The sequence below is a fragment of the Ictidomys tridecemlineatus genome, chromosome 9, assembly GCF_052094955.1.
Source record: "Ictidomys tridecemlineatus isolate mIctTri1 chromosome 9, mIctTri1.hap1, whole genome shotgun sequence".
NCBI classification, from domain to species: Eukaryota; Metazoa; Chordata; class Mammalia; order Rodentia; family Sciuridae; genus Ictidomys; species Ictidomys tridecemlineatus.
The window spans coordinates 100,326,814-100,345,476 of NC_135485.1; the positions used below are offsets into that span (position 1 = coordinate 100,326,814).

An 18,663-nucleotide genomic window follows, 5' to 3' on the forward strand; every position below is an offset into this window, starting at 1 on the left:
AAATTTCAAGCTAGCAAGTATAGAAAGGCCAATAAAGTCACATTAAACTGAACAAATATAATGGTGTTAGCTGGAATTCTTTGTGTTCTATAGGCAGGAGACCTTATAGTGATGAGGAGTGTTTTAATAAGGGTTTTCCGAGAAAACAGAAACAATGGAATTGGCTCACATTGGAGGCCCTGAAGTCCCACATCTTTTATCTGCAAAATGAAGAATGAAAGTCAGTGGTGTATTGATAAAAGTCCAAAGGCCTGAGAACGGGAGGGGGAGGGAGCAATGCTGCAAGTCACAGTTTGAACCCAGTGGTCAAAGTACTAGAAATGGTGATGTCTGAGGGCAGATGTTCTACCTCAAACAGGAAGTAAATTCACCCTTCCTGTGCCATTTTGTTTTGTACAGACCCTCAAGGCATTGAATAAAGCTCACTCACATTGTTATTTACTCCCTTAGTCCACTGACTCAAAAGCTAATCTCTCCCAGAAAAACTCATGGATACACTCAGAAACCATATATTATCAGCCATCTGGGGAATCCCTAGGCCCGATCAAGTTAACACATAAGTTAACCACAAGTCCACTTGATGTCAACTTATTACCCATATGAATCTCCTTAAACTATACATAATCTTCAAATAAAGACAATAAGGTCTTGGGTTGCGACTCAGTAGTAGAATGCTTGCCTAGCATACATGAGAGACTAGGTTCAATCCTCAGCACCACATAAAATGAATAAATAAAAGGTATTGTGTCTATCTATAACCACCCACCACAAACACACACACACATATATATACAGATATATACATATATATAAACACACTAACACACAATAAGGTCATAATTTTGCCTGATGTGATAAACAACTGTCTTTCATTCTTCTGAAAATAGATTAACCCCTTCAGCAGAGGATGTGAAGTGTGAGTAGTACTTAACTTTTCTTTTTTTTATATATATTTATTTATTTTTTTAGTTTTCGGCAGACACAACATCTTTGTATGTGGTGCTGAGGATCGAACCCGGGCCGCACGCATGCCAGACAAGCACGCTATCACTTGAGCCACATCCCCAGCCCAGTACTTAACTTTTCTTCTGGCATTAAATACTATGTTGAAAAATTAATAATACTTAAATATTGATATAGTTAAAACATCTTATTACGTAACTGCATGAGAAAACAGATATTTGCTTAACCTATACACATGCACACATACACACACACATATTTATAATAAGATAAGGAATACTCATGACAAGGAAAAAGAGAAAAAGCCATGTGTTTCACTGTTTTTGTGCAATGATAGAATCTTCAACAGGTGCTACATAGTACAATCATCCTCTGCATTCAGAGTCAATTGCAAATCCAAAAAAAATTTTTAAACTGCATCCGTACTGAACACCTAAAATGTTTAAATGTTTTTTATTAGTGCATTATAGTTATACATAATAGTGGGGTTCATTTTCACATAATAGTTCATGCATGAAATATGATTTGCTCCGTTTCAGTCCTCAGTGCTTCCTCTTCCCATTCTCTCCTCCCTCCATATTATCTTTCTTTATTCTATTGATCTTTTTCTATTTATTTATTGTTTAAATTTATGCTTTACAGGTATACATAAAGGTGGAATTCAATATATATATTCATACATGTACATAGCATAATTTTGTCAATTTCATTTAGCATTCCTTTCTTTTCCCTGGTCCTCCTCTCCCCACCTCAGCCTTTTCCTCTATTCCACACTGATCTGCCCTCATTTTTGTGGTCTCCCACCACTGCCCCATTGGTCATATTTCCTTACTTTGCTCCAGCTTCCTTAATGAGAGAAAACATGTGACCCTTGACTTTCTGATTCTGGCTTAGTTCACTTAGCTTGATCTCCAGTTACAGTGTAACAACTATTTACAACATTTATATGGTCTTAGGTATTATCATTATCTAGAGACCATTTAAAGTAGACTGGAGGATTAGGGATATATATAGATCAGTTGTAGAATGCTTGCCTTGCATGCACAAGGCCCTGGGTTCAATCCCGCGCACGCACGCGCGCACACACACACACACACACACACACACACACACAGTACATTGGATGGCATGGGTAGATTAAATACAGACACTATGCCATTTTATATAAGATACTTGAGCATACAAGGCTTTTGGTAAGGAATGGGTGTCCTGAAATTACTTCCCTGTGGGTACCAAGGATGGCTATATCAAAATAAAAACCACACTTAAATGGCTCCTTTAAGTCATTTAGATATCATCTGATTCTATAGAACCACTATGTACAGCATTGCCATAATCATTCCTAAAGTTTAATAAATTTTAGATTTATCATTACTATCTTATTTAAGAATTCCCACAATTATCTAAATAATAAATCAAAGATTGGTAAGACATTGATCCCTTCTGGTTCAAAAACATATTATCTGTTTACTTTAGTTTTTTTTGTATCATTATTGAAGACCTTTATTATGGTTTAGAAGTAATTTTAATTTATATTATTATTAGCTAAATACCCAACCCTCCAAATAGATGATTTTTCCTGATTTTTAACCTAATTTCATGTGAAATTATAAGGAACAACTTCTTCCATATTTTTTATTGGTGCATAATTAAATATAATAGCAAGATTCTTTATACATTCATACATGCACACAATATAACAATATAATTTGGTCAACTATTCCCCAGTATTTCTCCTTTCCCTCCCCTACTCCATATCCCCTTGGTTCCTTTCCTCTTCTGGTCTCTCTTTGATTTTCATTAGAACCTCCCTATTTTTCTTTTTTAAGGAAACTTTTATATTTAGAGTATGCCAAAATTGAATATACTGTTTCTGGTCATAACTATGAACATTTATATCCAATGAAATACAACACTATTTAAAAGTTAATTTCACTAGGGGGTGTAGCTCAGTGGTAGAATGATTACCTGGCACTCACTAGGCTCTGGGTTTGATGCCAGTATTCATGTGCATACACAAACATAAAAATTAATTTTTAGTCATTATGTTTTTTTAAGGAAGTAATATTGATAAAATAGTTCCAAATTAAAGACTGTTTGACAGCAAATACTTATGAAAATCAAATGTAAAATTACATTGTTTTACTGAGGTAAACCCTCAAGTTAATTTTTCACTTTTTCTGGGTTACAAGAATGCTGTATCTCATTTATTTCATATTATGAAATACTGAAAATATTTACTAAGCTTCCAGGTTGATTTCATATTTTGATTTTAATTTAAATTACTTTTTAAGAGAGACATCTATATTGAGATAATTCATATACATAAAATTAACTCTTTTAAAGTATAAAATTCAATGGATTTTATGTATAACAAAGCTAAAGAACCATCATTATTATCTAATTTTAGAATTTTCATCACCCTCCGGCAAATAACCTTATACTCATTGGTATTCATTCTTCATTCCCCCTGCTTCTAGTTCCTGGCAATGAAACATCCAGCTTCTGTCCTTATGGATTTGCTGCTTTTGATCATTAATCATACAATATGTCAATGTGTGGCCTTTTGTGTCTGCTTTTTTTTCTTTTTTGGTACTGGAGATTGAACTCAGGGGCACTTAATCATTGAGTCACATCCCCATAGCCCCATCCCTATTTTGTATTTTATTTAGAGACAAGGTCTCACTGAGTTACTAAGTGCCTCTACTTTGCTGAGACTGCCTTGAACTTGCAATCCTCTGGTCTTAGCCGCCCAAGCCACTGGGATTACAGGTGTGTGCCATTGTGCTCGGCTTTTGTGTCTGCTTTTTCACTCAGCAGAAAGTTTTCAAGTTTCAGGTTACACATAACGTGTTGTTATTTTGTTCCTTCTTATTAATACTATTCTGTCTTATATATATCACAGTTTAACCATTCATCAGTTGATAGACATTTGGGTTATTTCTACTTTTGGGATAAGATAACTAGTAATACTCTGAACATTAGTGAAGGTAAGTTTTTATATAAAAAGAATGTGGTAATTTATTTTTATGTCAAAGACTTGATCATCATCATTCTTTATATGCTACAAAACCTATCCATTTAGGTAAAAATGATGTTCTTAGCATGAAAGTACATTTTTCTTAAACCCTATTAATAAAAATCAGATTCTGGACTAGCAAATATAAAAATTACCTCTTTTTTAATGAAAACAATGTGAAGTAATATTTGGTTGGGTTCCAAATACCTATTCCAAAAAAATATCAAAATGTACATTCTGAATATTAGTCTTGACCATAGCATTTTCAATTAATTAAACTGATAAAATGGGGTATATATTGTATTAGACCCAGCATCCTTGGCAAATTATAAAATTCTGTGACAGATTTTTACAAAGATACAAGTAAACATAGAACATTAGTAAGTACACACACAGTACTGATCTATATTAAATATATTTATTCAGAAGTATATTTAAATGAACTTCTCTACTCAAGTTATTATAATAACATGGCCTCACTGAAGAACTCACATATCAGGACACTGACATCTTCTATCCAGATTATTATTTGCCAAGTTCATGGGGGTAATTTTATCTTTTATATTTTTCTCATATTTTATGTCAACTCATGCAAGAAAAATCTGATCTATTATAATTAGAAAGTTTATCAGACTTCAATTTAATATTCTTAGAGAGGACTGCTTTTAAGTTGTCTTTTCAATACTTTTTAACTTCACAGATTTCTGAATATAAATGTTTCTTTCAGTATTTAAAACAAAAACTTTTAGCATATTCCAGATTTCAAGATAAAAACATGAGTCTTTTTTTTCAGATAGACCCATTTCTACCCTTATAATTCAAATAAATCAAATAATGAAAATATTTTTATTTGCAACTGTAAAGTGGGTTATCTACATCACTAGATATGTGAACTATTTAAAAATTTGAGCTAATCATAGCCTGCTCTATCATAAGCCATCAAAAAGCTGCTGGGAAGCAGCATTCAGTTGCACATGCCTGTAATCCCAGCAACTCAGGAAGCTGAGGCAGATTCAAATTCAGCCTGGGCAACTTGGTGAGACTGTGTTAAAATTAAAAAGGGTGGATAGGCTGGGGTTGTGGCTCTGTGGCAGAGCGCTTGTCTTGCACATGTGAGGCACTGGGTTCAATCCTCAGCACCACATAAAAATGGATAAACAAAATAAAAATATTGTGTCCATGTATGACTAAAAATATTTTTAAAAAAAGAAAAAAGGGTGGAGATGTAGTTCAGTGGTAAAATGCTTTCCAAGCATTTGTAAGGCCCTGGGTTTAATAATCAGTACTGGGGGAAAATATACACACACACACAATGTTACTTCAGATGTATATACACATTTTACAACAGCATCACATATGTATGTTATGCAAAACATAAAAGTTTAGATTGCAAATGTGAAAGTACATTTGGAGAACAGGAAAAGGCATGGGCAGATTTGATGAGGTGTTTTTGTTTTTGTTTTTTTTGTTTTTACTGGGGATTGAACCCAGGAGGCTCTTAACCATTGAGGCGCATCCCCAGCCTCTTTTGTATTTTATTTAAAGACAGGGTCTTTGCTGAGTTGCTTAGGGCCTCATGAAGCTGCTGAAGCTGGCTTTGAACTCATGATCCTCCTGCCTCAGTCTTCCAAGCCGCTGGGATTGCAGGTGTGCACCACCAGGCCCAGCAGATTTCATCGTTTTAGCAAAACTCCATTACAATAAAAATTTCTGTAGAACAAAATCTATTTTCCAGCCCTAACTAGTATTCTACTTATTTAATGGAAGAATTGGATATAATTAATATTTAAAAAGTAGGTTTTGGAAAATCCCTTTTAGTCACTGGGAGAATTTTACCTGCAATAGTAAGAACATTAACAATTTGAGGTAACAAGCAGGTATGTTTTGCACTAAAGGGAAATTTAATATTGACTAATAACTGAAGAGCTAAAAACAAACAGCTTAAGGCTTAAGAGTGTAGGCTTTAAGGTCCCACTACTTCAGTTTAAAATCTAGCTCTGCTCTTTACTAGTTGTATAGCCCTGAGTTTTCATCTGTATATCAGGGATGATGAGACAATGAATTAAATGAGCCAGCACATAATAAGTACTTCAACAATTGTTAAAACCTATTTAAAAACTTAAACATACAGTATCTGAATTTCTTTCAAGCTTGATTTTCATTTTGTAATTCTTTCACACCTTATCTACAAAGGCATGTAATTAATGAATGTGAATATAATAAAACCTAAAACAACCAGAATGCTTGGAAAATGAATCATTCTGAATACTTCAATTTTCCATAGAGTACCTTCATAGTTATGCCAAAATAGAGGGAAAAATCAACAAATTCGATAAAACTGTTGCCTCAATATATTACACACTTCAATACCTTCTTAAAGTATACTGGTTGTAATTAAACTTTTCCTGATGAATCATTATAGTTAGGAATATCAATTAGAATTGTATGCTAAAATTTCACAAATCTGATTTCAAGACTTAACCTAAGCTTTTTAAACATGCAGTTCATGGGTAAAAATGAGGGAATGAGGGCATGTGTGAGCTTGGGTGAGGAAAAAAATTACACTTTTACTTATGCCTAAAAATTTTGTATTCCTTCAACAATAATATTAGCTGTACCTACTTTTGTATTACCAATAGATAGTTCAGATACTTTATATTACATTACAATTCTTGCAAGCTCTGGAAATGTCATTTAAGTTATTATTTCAAAACTTTGGTCTTCATCAGACCCCCCCCCCACTAGATCTTCCTTACTGTTAATAAAGCATATGTTTACTTTAAATAAAGCACATGTTCACAGTTTGTTTTTCCTTAATTTTTTGATAACTGTATTTCACATGTTTTTCTTTATATATAATACAATGAATTTTATTTTATACACGTATAAAACATTATTCTGAAAATGGGGGTAGTTTTATCAGATTGTCAAAGTGGTTTGAGGCACAAAAAAGTTAAGAACTCTGACCTCAAATTTTTCCAGTCTATTGTGCTCTGTTAATCCACAGCAGTAATGTTCCATCATACCTTTATACTGAAGCTTGTTTAGATTAAGGTAACTCAAATTGGTTTCTCTGGGGCTTTTCTTCTTGGACCTCCCTGGATATTATGACTTCCCCTTAGGTAAATGGGAATGTTTCCTACTATTCTTGTACCCTGGCTTCTAAAAAAATGAAATAGGAGAAATAAGTTAGATTCAGATGACATTTAAAGTAGAAATATAAAACATGTTACTCTATGAAATATTCTTAAATTAAGCATATGAATTCAAATTCTCCTCCTATCACTTAGGATAGAAACTTAATCTATGCTTCAGTTTCTTCATTTGTAAAGGGGAGCTAATAAACACAATACCTGGTAAAAGTTGCATAAATTTTACCCATACCTATTATTACTATTATACATTTATTTCACAAAATGGCCAGTTAATACCTGAATATTTACTTTAATAACTTAACATGTATACAACACTGTGAAGTCTTCAGGGTCCTTTCACAACTTTATGACATCTGAACCACACAATAATTCCACGTGAAAGGATAGTTATTATTACATCTAGTTTAGCGGTGAAGAAATAGAAGATTAGTAACCAGACCTATATCATACATAAGGAAGCAACCAGCAAGAACTTAGAACCTAAGTTTCTCCCTTCACCCTCATGCCTAACCTCATGAATTGGCTAGCTAGAGGAGAGAACAATAAAGATTACTCAAGAAGGAACAGAGGAAAGGGACAGAGGTATCCAGTAGGCCATGACTGGGGCACTTACAGAATAGTTCAAATCCGGGTAAGGGGGTGGGGAAGGAATCCGCATCACCTGGGAGTTTGTTTAAAATGCATAATCTCAGGCTCCAGCCCCTACTACTAAATCAAAATCCGCATTTTGAACAAAACTCCAGGTGACTTCTATTGACATTAGTTTGAGAAACACTCTTTAATTGCTCTAGTTCACTATATGTTCACTTGAACAGTATGTTAGACCATTTATCACTAACCTGTGAAATTTTTATTACTTTCTGCAATAGTTTTTCTAAATCAAGTATATTTTAAAAACAGGTGTATTTTTCTATGTAATCCTTTTGTAAAAGGATCATTGAGGAGTGTTAAAAAGCTTCAAGCAGCCAACTTTTATATATATATAATTTTGGAGGGTTCTGGGGCTTAAATTCAAGAGATTCGTAACTCGGTAAGCAAGTGCTCTACACCTAAATTATATTCCCAGATAAAAAGTTAAGGTCCTACTAGTTTTTGCCCGAAAGATACACTGAAAAGCAAAAATACTCGTACCTTACACCCAGCAGAATAGGCCACTGCTATCTGCACACCCCCGCCTTTCGCCGATATTTCAGTTATGTATTAAGGTTTTCTAAACCAAAACGCTACCTGATTTCTTGGAGCTTCACCACTTTCTGGCTCAAAAACTGAAACATGGCAAGAGAAAAGGGGGGGGGGGTATTTGAGCCTGTTCTCACATCTAAACCTTGCCGTGTGGTGGCGATGTACTGTAGAAATGGCCCGCCCCTAACCCTCCCCTCTCTACTCAATTCATAATTAGGATTTCGAAGCTGCTGTAACTCTGGAATTCGAGCTGGCCTGTTCTTCTCAGTATTGAGCCCCTGGGGTTAGAAATGCACTAATTTCGGCACCGGGGAAAGCTATCAGCTGTCGGCCTGGGTCTATTTTAAATTACAGTTTCTATTTTGCTAGGCGCCTCCTCTCGCTGGGTAGCCAGCCCACGAGAGCAGGGGGAGTAAATACCATTCACCTGTTCCACCGGAAACCTCAGAAACTCTGCTCAACCTTGACTAAAGGTATCTACTAGTTAATCCCTGGTACCTCCCACCGCACATTCCTGATTGGGCGCGTGAGCGAGGGATGTGTCGGCGCGCGCTCAGATCAGTCGGGGGAATTCCATTTCCTCTCCCTCCCACCAGCATAAGCATTCAGGGGCGGTGCTTCCCCGGCAGCGACCTGTCCCTGTTCGAGCCGGCGTCCCAGGGCATCTCGCGATAATTTGTGATTTGGGGGCGGGACCCAGTCAGGAAGAGCGCACAAAACTGCCCTTAAGTCATTGCAGAGCTGCAGCTCCGGTTAGCCGGCCACGAGGTTCTCGCGAGATCCGCCTCCTCAATACCAAGTGAGGAAACTAGGGGACGAGGTTGGGAGGGGCGTGGGGCTCCACCGCGCAGCTGCTGCTTTCATTACCTTCCTCCCATGGTCTCCTTCCGGTTCTCGATGCTTCTCTGAGTCTGTTTCCGCCACTCGTCTCCCCCCCCCCCCCCCCGCCCTCAGCCCATGACCCGCCTCCGTCCCCCGCCCTCCCAGTCCAACCTCAGATCCGTTTAGTAAGAAGGGGCTGTTCCGAAAAGGACAAGGAAAGGGGGTGGCACAGATTCGCTCGCCCCGGACGTGGGAAGTAAACCGTTCCCCTTCACCCTTAGATTCATCCTGTGCTCGCGACGGCGGCGTTGGCGGACTGATACGCGGCGGTGAAGAGGCAGGAGGAGGGGGGAGGGGCGGAGCGTGGCAGCTGGCAGTAGTTCCGTCAGAGCGGACATCTTGTGGCTGTGTCGTGCGCGTGAGCCCCGTAGGGCCGGGGAGGCACCAGCTGCCGCGCGGGGAGGAGGCCGAGGCCGCAGCTTGAGGGAGGCCCCGGCCCCTCTGTACGCGTGGGTGTGGACAGCTAGGGGAAGGGAAGGGAGGCCGGCCCACTGGCCGGCCGGGTAAGAGGGGAAATACGGGCCCTGGGTGGCTTGAGTGGCCAGCCTGTTGGGTTGGGTGGGGTAGGGCGGGGAGGCTGGAGAAACCCGGGCCTCTTCTGCTTAAAGGGGAGGGGGAATGGGCGCGTCCTCGCGCCTAAGCCGGAGCTTCGGGGGCAGCACGGGTGCGTGGCGGTGGTGGTGGCTAGGCGGGCGCGCGCGAGAGCGCGCTGGAAGGCGGAGTGTACGGTGGCGTCAGGGGCGACACTGAAAAGCTATAGCTTCGGGGAGAGGAACACACATTAAGTCTATTCCTTCATTTCCTTTTCTACCCTGGCCAAACCTTCGAGCCGAAACCGAAAGAAGCCCGGCGTCAGTCCGGAGACTCCTGTTTCCCCCTCCCCCCTTGCCTTTCTTTGCCCTAGTGACGCCGGCATAGCGCCGACTAGGCCCCGGCTCCTCCTCTGCTGGGCTCCGGACCCTGCCCCGCACCCACCCCTTTCTCCTACGCTTCCTCCTCTCCCACCCGGGTCTCTTCCTTTGGAGAGACCGGGAAGTTAAACTTGTAGCCACCCCTCCGTTCCTCCCGTCACCCTCGCCCCCACTTCGGTCCGAAGCACGGCATAGAGGCTGTTGGTGGCTTTGCCACCCCACCCACCCCGGATCGCGACCGTTTTAAGGGACCTGGAATCTTCAGGGTCTCTCCGGGGCCAGTGCAAGTGCTGATCTGCTCCGTTTTTGCAAAAAGGCGCCTGTGTCTGGCACAGCCGGTGTGAGACGAAGAGACAATCCTTCCCCGCCGCCCGGATAATCAAGAGTTTTGGCCGGACCTTTGAGCACACACCGAGATAGTGAGGAGCCAGACGAAAAGCACAGACTATGGCGCTGAAACGGATTAATAAGGTATAATGTTGGGACTGAAAGGAATGGGGTCGTGGGAGGAAAGGAAGACCTGGGCCCGGAGGAAATCGTGGGGGTGGAAGGGACGTATAACTCTGAAAATACCTCTTGGGGTTACTTCTTTCATTGGGAGGTGGAAAACGAAGATATGCTTTATGAAATGAGGTTTGAGACTGGGGAACAGAACACTGTGGCAAGCGAGGTGTTATTCTATGTCTCATTGGAATCGGTGCTGATTGTGAGCGAGAAAAAGAGACTTGAGGCGCTTCGATTTTCTACTCGGAGTCCGATTAAGGTGTTGGAATTGCGGAGAGACGTTCCAGCAGATGTCACGATGCTTCGTATTCTTGGTTCTTCAAAAATTTTTTAGTTCTAAGATAAAGGCTCTAGGCTTTCTCGAGGGGAAAAGAAAAGGTAGTAAACTAAGAAATGAAGAGAGCTGTGAGTCCCGAACTTTACTGAGGGTCAGGGTGGAACTCTGGCCTGCTGAAGTGAATGAAACTTGGTCGACTCGGGGAAGGTTACACAAGAATGAGTAGGGTTGGGAGGAGGTGGACTGACACAGTGTTGCCACTTCCTATGTTTGTAGTTGCAGCTTGCACCCGAAGCTAATTTTCCGAGGCACCGGGAACTGATGTAAAAGCCTCTGGAAGCTCCTTTTTTCTTTTGGCTTGGAAGGGGGGATGGCAGTAAAGGGAAACTAGGTGTACCTATTTTTTTGCCTCTGCCCATTTAATAACAGCCATAAGAAGGATTGTTTCGCTGCTTGAAATGTGGTTTGATAGTAAATTATCGATCTAAGTTGAGAAAAGGATTTCTCAAAGCTCTGGGGGTGAGCGGAACCTCCACCTCCGGTGGTTTAGTCTCATTTTCTTGCTCTAACTTCTGTCCCGCATTTTAAGATGGCGGCTGCTTTAACTGGTTCAGGCCCTTTCCGGCATCTCCTTTCGTAATAATATGAAATAATATTCTTTGTTAAGTTTTATATCGGATTGAACCCTGCTCTGAGACCCACTTCTCGAAATTTACTTAAATTCATACTCTCAGACTGTGTTTACCTTTTGTGTAACTTGTGTATGTGTGCTGTATTTGGTTCTTGCACAATCGGGAGGGTGGAGTATTTACAGCTAACTTGAAAAAAATGTCATGGAATAAATTCAGCCTTACTAGAAGATAGGACACAAGGGGAGGTTTTAGGATAAAACTTTGGTTTTGATAGGATACTTTATAAAGAGAATTCTACAGAAGGAATGGCAAGGATTTGACTTTACCAAAACAGGCTCAGTGCTGCTTAATTTGCATTTACTAAATATAACTTTGGAGTTTGATTGGCAAAACTGCTGTTTGATGAAAGTTGACATCTTAACTCTTAGGATAACTAATGCTGAAATGGTATTGTCACTATGGGTTGGTGTAGAATACCTGTGTTTTTTGAAATGATAGCAAAGGAAAGGAAGAAGACCTTTTTAGGATTTAAAACTTTTAAAGATTGTTTTTAAACAATAACCTTTATGTGACCAGAGGGCAAATTCACATAGGATCCTAGTTTTATTTTACAGCATACTTGAGAACATAATATTCAGTACAAATCAAAATTTTTTGTCTTCAATTAGTTCAGGCCACTACAGTGGAGAATAATCTCACATTTTTATCCGTGTGGAATAAAACACTTTGAAGGAAGGTCTCATTGATTTTTTTTCTTTTACAGGTGATACCCAGCTGCTGTGACACTACTTTAATGATTTAAAAACTCTAGAGAGGCAGTAACATAATGGTAGAGAGTGACCATTGAGGAGAAATGCTTCAATTAGAATTGTAGCTCCGAGCAGATTTATCCATGTGTCTTTATTAGATGGGTACTTGTTATATATTAACAATAAATTCTTGTATGCCTAATAGATTTCTAGGCACTGTTCTAGACACTGGGATGCCAGCAGTAAAAAGAAATCTTAAGTGTCTAGGTATTTTTGAGGACACATGGGTTACTATGTGGCTTTGAACAGGCCTCTGGCATGTCACTCTTAATAGTTACAAAAGAATACTACTGCTTTTTAATATCAGTGTATAATTCACATAAACAGGTTTGGTTTTGTTTTTTAACTGATTTCTAGTCTAGCAATTAATACCAGCTTATCTCTTGTTCAGACTATTATAAAGAATTATATAAGACTGAATCTTGACATAAAACACTTTCCAAATTGGAGAACCAGTGTTTCTGGGACATGGTTGATCCAACCTGTAGAAAGTTTTAACTTGTTTGTGGTTTGATATACCACATGTGAAGCTTTTAAAAAATATTCCCAGGTCCAAAAAGTTTTATTGAGGGGATAATTCTGAAGGGGTTTCTTTTTCTTTTAACCTTCCTCTTAAGGAATCAAGTTAACCACTGGTATCAGTATGATTTTTGTTGTGCTTTCACCTACTTTGAATTTATTTGTATCTGAAGTGCCCCAAGACAGATATTGAGGTATGTTTATATTCTTCACGAATATATTATTGGAATACTTTGAATCTTCAATAATTTGTTTGATCAAGCCATAGAACAATTTTTTTTCCTTCAGTATGATTTTTTTTAGAATGGCTATTCTTAGACCAATCAAATAATCTTACCCTTTATCTTTTGTTATAATTTTTACCTGTACCAACCAGTATTATGGTCATAAGTAGGTCTATTAGGCAGTGAAAATCAAAAAAGTGGGAACTCCAAAATGATTGGTGTTTGGGGCCATAGGTAATTGTACCACTCCCATTAAACAAAATAACTGCAGTATACATGTTTTGAGGATATTGGTAAATTTTACCCAAAATCGAACATGAACCAAACCTAAAAGAAAAACTCATGTTTTCATAATTTACACTGTTATAACTATTTGAAACAAAACTTGTTTTAACCAATTTAAAATAAGGAAGTAGTGCACTTGTATCTCTATTTTGAAATCAGAAAACGGGGGGCACAGACGCCAAGAGGGGAAAGCGCCTAATTTCATATGTGGCAGAGTTGGGATCAAAACCCAGGTCATTTGGTTCTCTAGTGTTCTCTTAACCACTGCACTTGTGAATGATATATTGGGTTTTGTCATTTTAAAAGGTTTACTTTGCAAATACCTGCTACTGATAAAAGCCTTTACTATATATTGAACTTTTTCTAACTTTGAGTATTAGCTCCATTTTATGAATGAGGTTAACAGGCACAGAGACAGGTTAAGTTACTTATCTAGTCCCGCAGCTAGTAACTAAGGTTCAAATCAGATTTCCACCTGAAGTAAGCTTCTCTTATCCACTTGATATTTAAAAAAATGGGATTTCACTACTATAACTAGTTATAACTGATTGGTGTATTAAGAATATATGGGGCTGGGGATGTGGCTCAAGTGGTAGTGCGCTCTCCTGGCATATGTGTGGCCCGGGTTCGATCCTCAGCACCACATACAAAGAAAGATGTTGTGTCCGCCAAAAACTAAAAAAAATTTAAAAATTCCCGCCCCCCCCCAAAAACAAACCAAAAAAAAAAGAATATATGAAAGGAGTGAGTTTAATTTTTTAAGTGCTAGAAACTTCCACGTGCCACTTAAGTGTTAGAGGCATCTTAAAGTGAGCAAAATACACTTTCTGTCCTCAACCAGTCTATAAGCTGGATACACTTGAGAATGTTTCTTTTATATGGTCCTAAGGTGGTTTTACAGCTGGCTTACTATGCAGGATAGGTGCTTAACTGAGTGATGTGATCATATAATAACCTCATTGTTTAATTTGAAAAATGGTGGCTGATACTATCCTTCTCTTTCATTCTTGTGGCTCATCTGCTACTAATTCTAGTTTTTGTTAATCACATAGATGTAAAGTTGAATACTCTTGCTAGCATTGGGTAAAACTGTATGTCAGTTCTAAGTTCAGGTGCAACTTGTTATCCAAGATAAAACTCTTGAGGATTTTCTAAAGCATTTTGCTATAATGATTTCTTTCTGTTGAAGAAACTAAATGTTCAAATTCTTAAATCCTAGATTGACTTTTGTACTAGTTTTAAAATAGAGCTTCTATTAGTGTATACAAATCTGACTGTATGTTGTTGTTGTACTTGTGGGTTTTAACAGTTGGATTTTAATTTCAGAATGCTCAGTTTTTAAAAAATAGCTACATAGAGTTTTGAGCTTAACTGAATCATTTTGTCTGAAAACAGACAATTTTGAAATGATTTCTGGGTAATGCTGAAACCCCTCTTATTCTGAATTAAGAACCCCAGTTGTAGGGGATAATAATCTAATCAATACTTAACTGGGGCTTAATGCTTAATCAGTGTTGGGCATGATAATCTAGTCCCAGGGGATGAAAAATGAGGAAGACTCGTTACTCAGGAGAATCTCTTTGGAGAAAACAAACATAAACTTTGTACAACTTCACTTTCAGCAACGTGTTAGTAATGTTTAAAAGAAGTTAAGGGGAATCTTGATGTTCACACAAGGTTTGCTTATTACTAAAGATAGGTTTATCTAAACTACTGTACTACTTTATCATTGTTACTTTATCATTGTGTGGCTTTTCTTTTACAAGTACTTGATTCCCCTTGCCAAAACAAATCAGTGTTTTGAAATTGACAAAATTAAACTGTTTTTATTCTCTAACTGGAAATTTTGTCTTGATTTGGTCTTGTGGCCATAGCAATGATCTTACATCAGTATAGAATAGTATAATTATCAGATACATTAATGTCTTACTAGCCAGTTTTCTTAATAAGATTTATTCTCAGAACAGTGTCTTGGCCTTATTATATGGGGAGGGGAAAAGTTCAATGAACTGTTGTTTTTTTTCTGGTACCTGGGATTGAACCCAGGGACACTTATCCACTGAGTTGCTGAGACTGGCTTTGAACTTGTGATCTTCCTGCTTCAGCCTTCAGAGCTACTGAGATTTCAGTGAAGTATTTTTATGCCTTGTTCAAACATCTGAATTGTATCTTCCAACTACACTTTCATCTTAATCTTACTTTGTATCATTCAGAGACTTTGACCCAAATTTTCATGGCTGAATTTGTCCTGTTTAACCTTTGGGATCTTGTTGGTGATTCGTAATTTCTTTGTTAACTTGTTTCAAGGTATTTATTTATGTTATCCTAACCTTTTTATAATATGGCTAATGTATAATTAGCATATTTTCTACCACTAAATTGATGATTATTTTTGGGTTTTCATGTCCGTGAAGTGCTTTATTAGGTTTCAAGGAGTAAAGCTTAGAACCTATCTTTGACTTAGAACCTAACTATCTTGGTCCAATCCAGATAAGACTGGTGGGTTTTTTTTTGTTATTGTTGTTTTTGTTTTGTTTTTGGAGACTATGTCTTCTCTGTTTACCCAGGCTGACCTTGAATTCCTGGGTTCACACAGTCCTCTCTTACTGGGACTGCAAATGCATTCCACCAGGCCTAGCTTGAATAAAGTGACTTACCTTCAGGGTGATCTAAAGAAAGAAAATTGTATTATTCATTCAAGCCATTCTTGGTATCTTGTCTAATGAATAGAATTTATCTGACCTATAATTAGGACTAAACCGGAAGTTGATGCCTCATCAGTGATATAATGAGACATTGTGCAGAACCTATTAATCCCTAAGATAAAAGAAACTTTCAGGATTTCTCAGAAGAAATTACAAATAACATGGATTTTAACCAGGCTAGGTGGCACATGCCTGTAATCCCAGTGGCTCAGGAGACTGAGGCAAGAGGATCACAAGTTCAAAGCCAGCCTCAGCAGAAACAAGGCACTAAGCAACTCAGAACCCTGTCTCTAAATAAAATACAAAACAGGGCTAGGGATGAGGCTCAGTGGCCGAGTACTCCTGAATTAAATCTCCAGTTCCCACTCCCCCCAAAAAATTATATATATATTTTTAAGTTGTAGGTGGACACAATTCCTTTATTTTTATGTGGTGCTGAGGATTGAACTCGGTGCCTCATGTGTGCTAGGCGAGCGTTCTCCCACTGAGCCACAACCTCAGCCCCCCCAAAAATTTTAAAGGGGCTGAATATTGTGTTTCTGAAATCAGTAGTTCTGTGAAAATTGTTATTATCTTAAAGAGTTTTTGCTAAGTATCCTGTAGAAATAGCTGCTAGTAACCATATATTTCTGAGAAGTCCTCCTTCCTGGATATTTGTTCTTATATATGAAATACAGAAGTTTCATTAAAAGCTAATAAAAATTATGAAATTTGATCTTTACATGAACAGTTAAAGCTTTTGATTTTTTTAAAAAAATTTTTAATTTTTTATTTTTTTTGGTACTGGGGATTGAACCCAGAGGCACTTTACCACCAAGTTACATCCCCAGCCCTTTTTTGTTTTGAGACAGTATCTCATTAAGTTTACTTATTTGCCGAGGCTATCCTCAAACTTGAAATTCTCTGTCTTAGCCTCCTTATTCTTTGGGATTATGGGTGTGTACCATTGCACCTGTCTGAGTTATAGCATTTATTGACTGCTGAATGGTCAGCTGAGTGTAAATTCTTAAATTTCAAAATTTCCTTATCACAGCATGTATTCCACTTTGTTCTCATACATACCCTCATTTGATCCAGCATAAAGCTTTGAGGTAAGGGCTGTTGGTTTTGGTTTTGGTATTGGGCATTGAACTCAGGAATGCTTAACCACCAAGCTACATCCCCAGTCCTATTTTGTATTTAGAGAGAGGGTCTCAGTGAGTTGCTCAGCACCTCACTTTTGCTGAGGCTGGCTTTGAACTTGGTGATCCTCCTGTCTCAGCCTCCCGATCCACTGGGATTACAGGTGTGCACCACCACACCCAGCTAAAGGCTGTTTTAGTACTGAATCAGAAAAGTGGTTTTTAAGTCAAGTCAAATTTACTTCTGAAAAAAATGACTCCTTAATACAAGAGATTAATTTTTGCTGGGTGCTGTGGTGCATACCTGTAATTCCAGTGGCTAGTGAGGCTGAGGCAGCATGACCACAAGTTCAAAACCAATCTCAGCAATATAGCGGCCCCCTAATCATTTCAGCAAGAATCTGTCTCTAAATAAAATACAAAAAAGGGCTGGGGATGTGACTCGGTGGTGGACTGCTCCTTGGGTTCGTTCTCTGGTACCAAAAAAAAAAAAATAGAAAATTAATTAAAAAATTAATTTTCAGTAATGGTAAAAGTGCTGATGGGAAATCTGCACGACCTCATTCAGTCCTTTGATGAAGTGAAGTGCAAGATGGATAGCATAGAATTAGGATAACAAATGATTGTGGAGCACCCTGGCAGTAGGGAAAGAGTCCATAAACTTGGTCTTACCACTATAATTGTATCACTTAACTTTTGATAAGCTTTGAGGAAATGATAGAACTTTGGAGAGGATGTTGTTTGCAGAATTATACTTCAGTAGCAGGGTTGATGATAGAAACTTGGTTTTCATCAATGTCTTTGGGTTATGTTGATCTGATATACAAATAATGTTTGTCATTGAAAGTAAATCTGTAAATGCTCAAGAAACTCAAATGACAGGCATTAAGTTTTAATAAAGGCTTACCTGACATGGCTGCTTTATAGCTTCATGATTCACAAATAATTCTTGTATGTCTGATTATTAAGCTCTTTAATAGGGACTTTTTTTCCCCCTTTTCCTCCCTTCCTTTTTTTTTTTTTAAGTCAGAGTCTTGCTAAGTTGCCTAGGATAGACTAATATTTTCAGTAGCTTGGCCTGCTATTCTTATGGTCTATAGTTGGTCACATAACTACTAGTGCCACGCATCCTTGAATAAGAGAAATAATAGAGTAGAGAAGCACAAAACATAGCATAATATTTAGACTTTTAGTTCAATGTCTGTCAGCCTGTTTATATTTTGCTTCCGGAAATCAAAGATCTTGCATCCCATCATAATCACAGGAAATCTCTTCCTCTAAACTGTTTATATACATTCTCGTAGAAATCCCACGAAAGAAATGTTTTCAGGATAAAAATGTGGTGAAATCCATTACTTTTATAAACGTATATGTCCATATGAGAATAAGTTGTACCTGTTGGTTGCCCATCAAATAGATTTTGTTGGTGAACAAATCTGCTGAATTCAGTCTTGATTTTTGCCAGGCTGTCCACC

At 38.2% G+C, this 18,663-nt stretch overlaps 1 protein-coding gene across 5 annotated transcripts in view; it reads left to right on the forward strand.

The window, feature by feature from the left end:
• The first annotated feature begins 8,967 nt into the window (after positions 1–8,967).
• The window catches only part of Ube2d3 (ubiquitin conjugating enzyme E2 D3), a 30,730-nt gene continuing 21,034 nt past the window's right edge, over positions 8,968–18,663 (forward strand). The window contains exons 1-2 of one of the 5 annotated variants that reach the window (XM_005325742.5): positions 8,968–9,118; positions 10,429–10,583. In XM_005325742.5, the coding sequence (XP_005325799.1) occupies positions 10,560–10,583 (24 nt within the window). In that variant the 5' untranslated portion in view covers positions 8,968–9,118; positions 10,429–10,559. The other 4 variants (XM_078021867.1, XM_078021866.1, XM_005325741.5 and 1 more) reach the window with 4 other exon arrangements.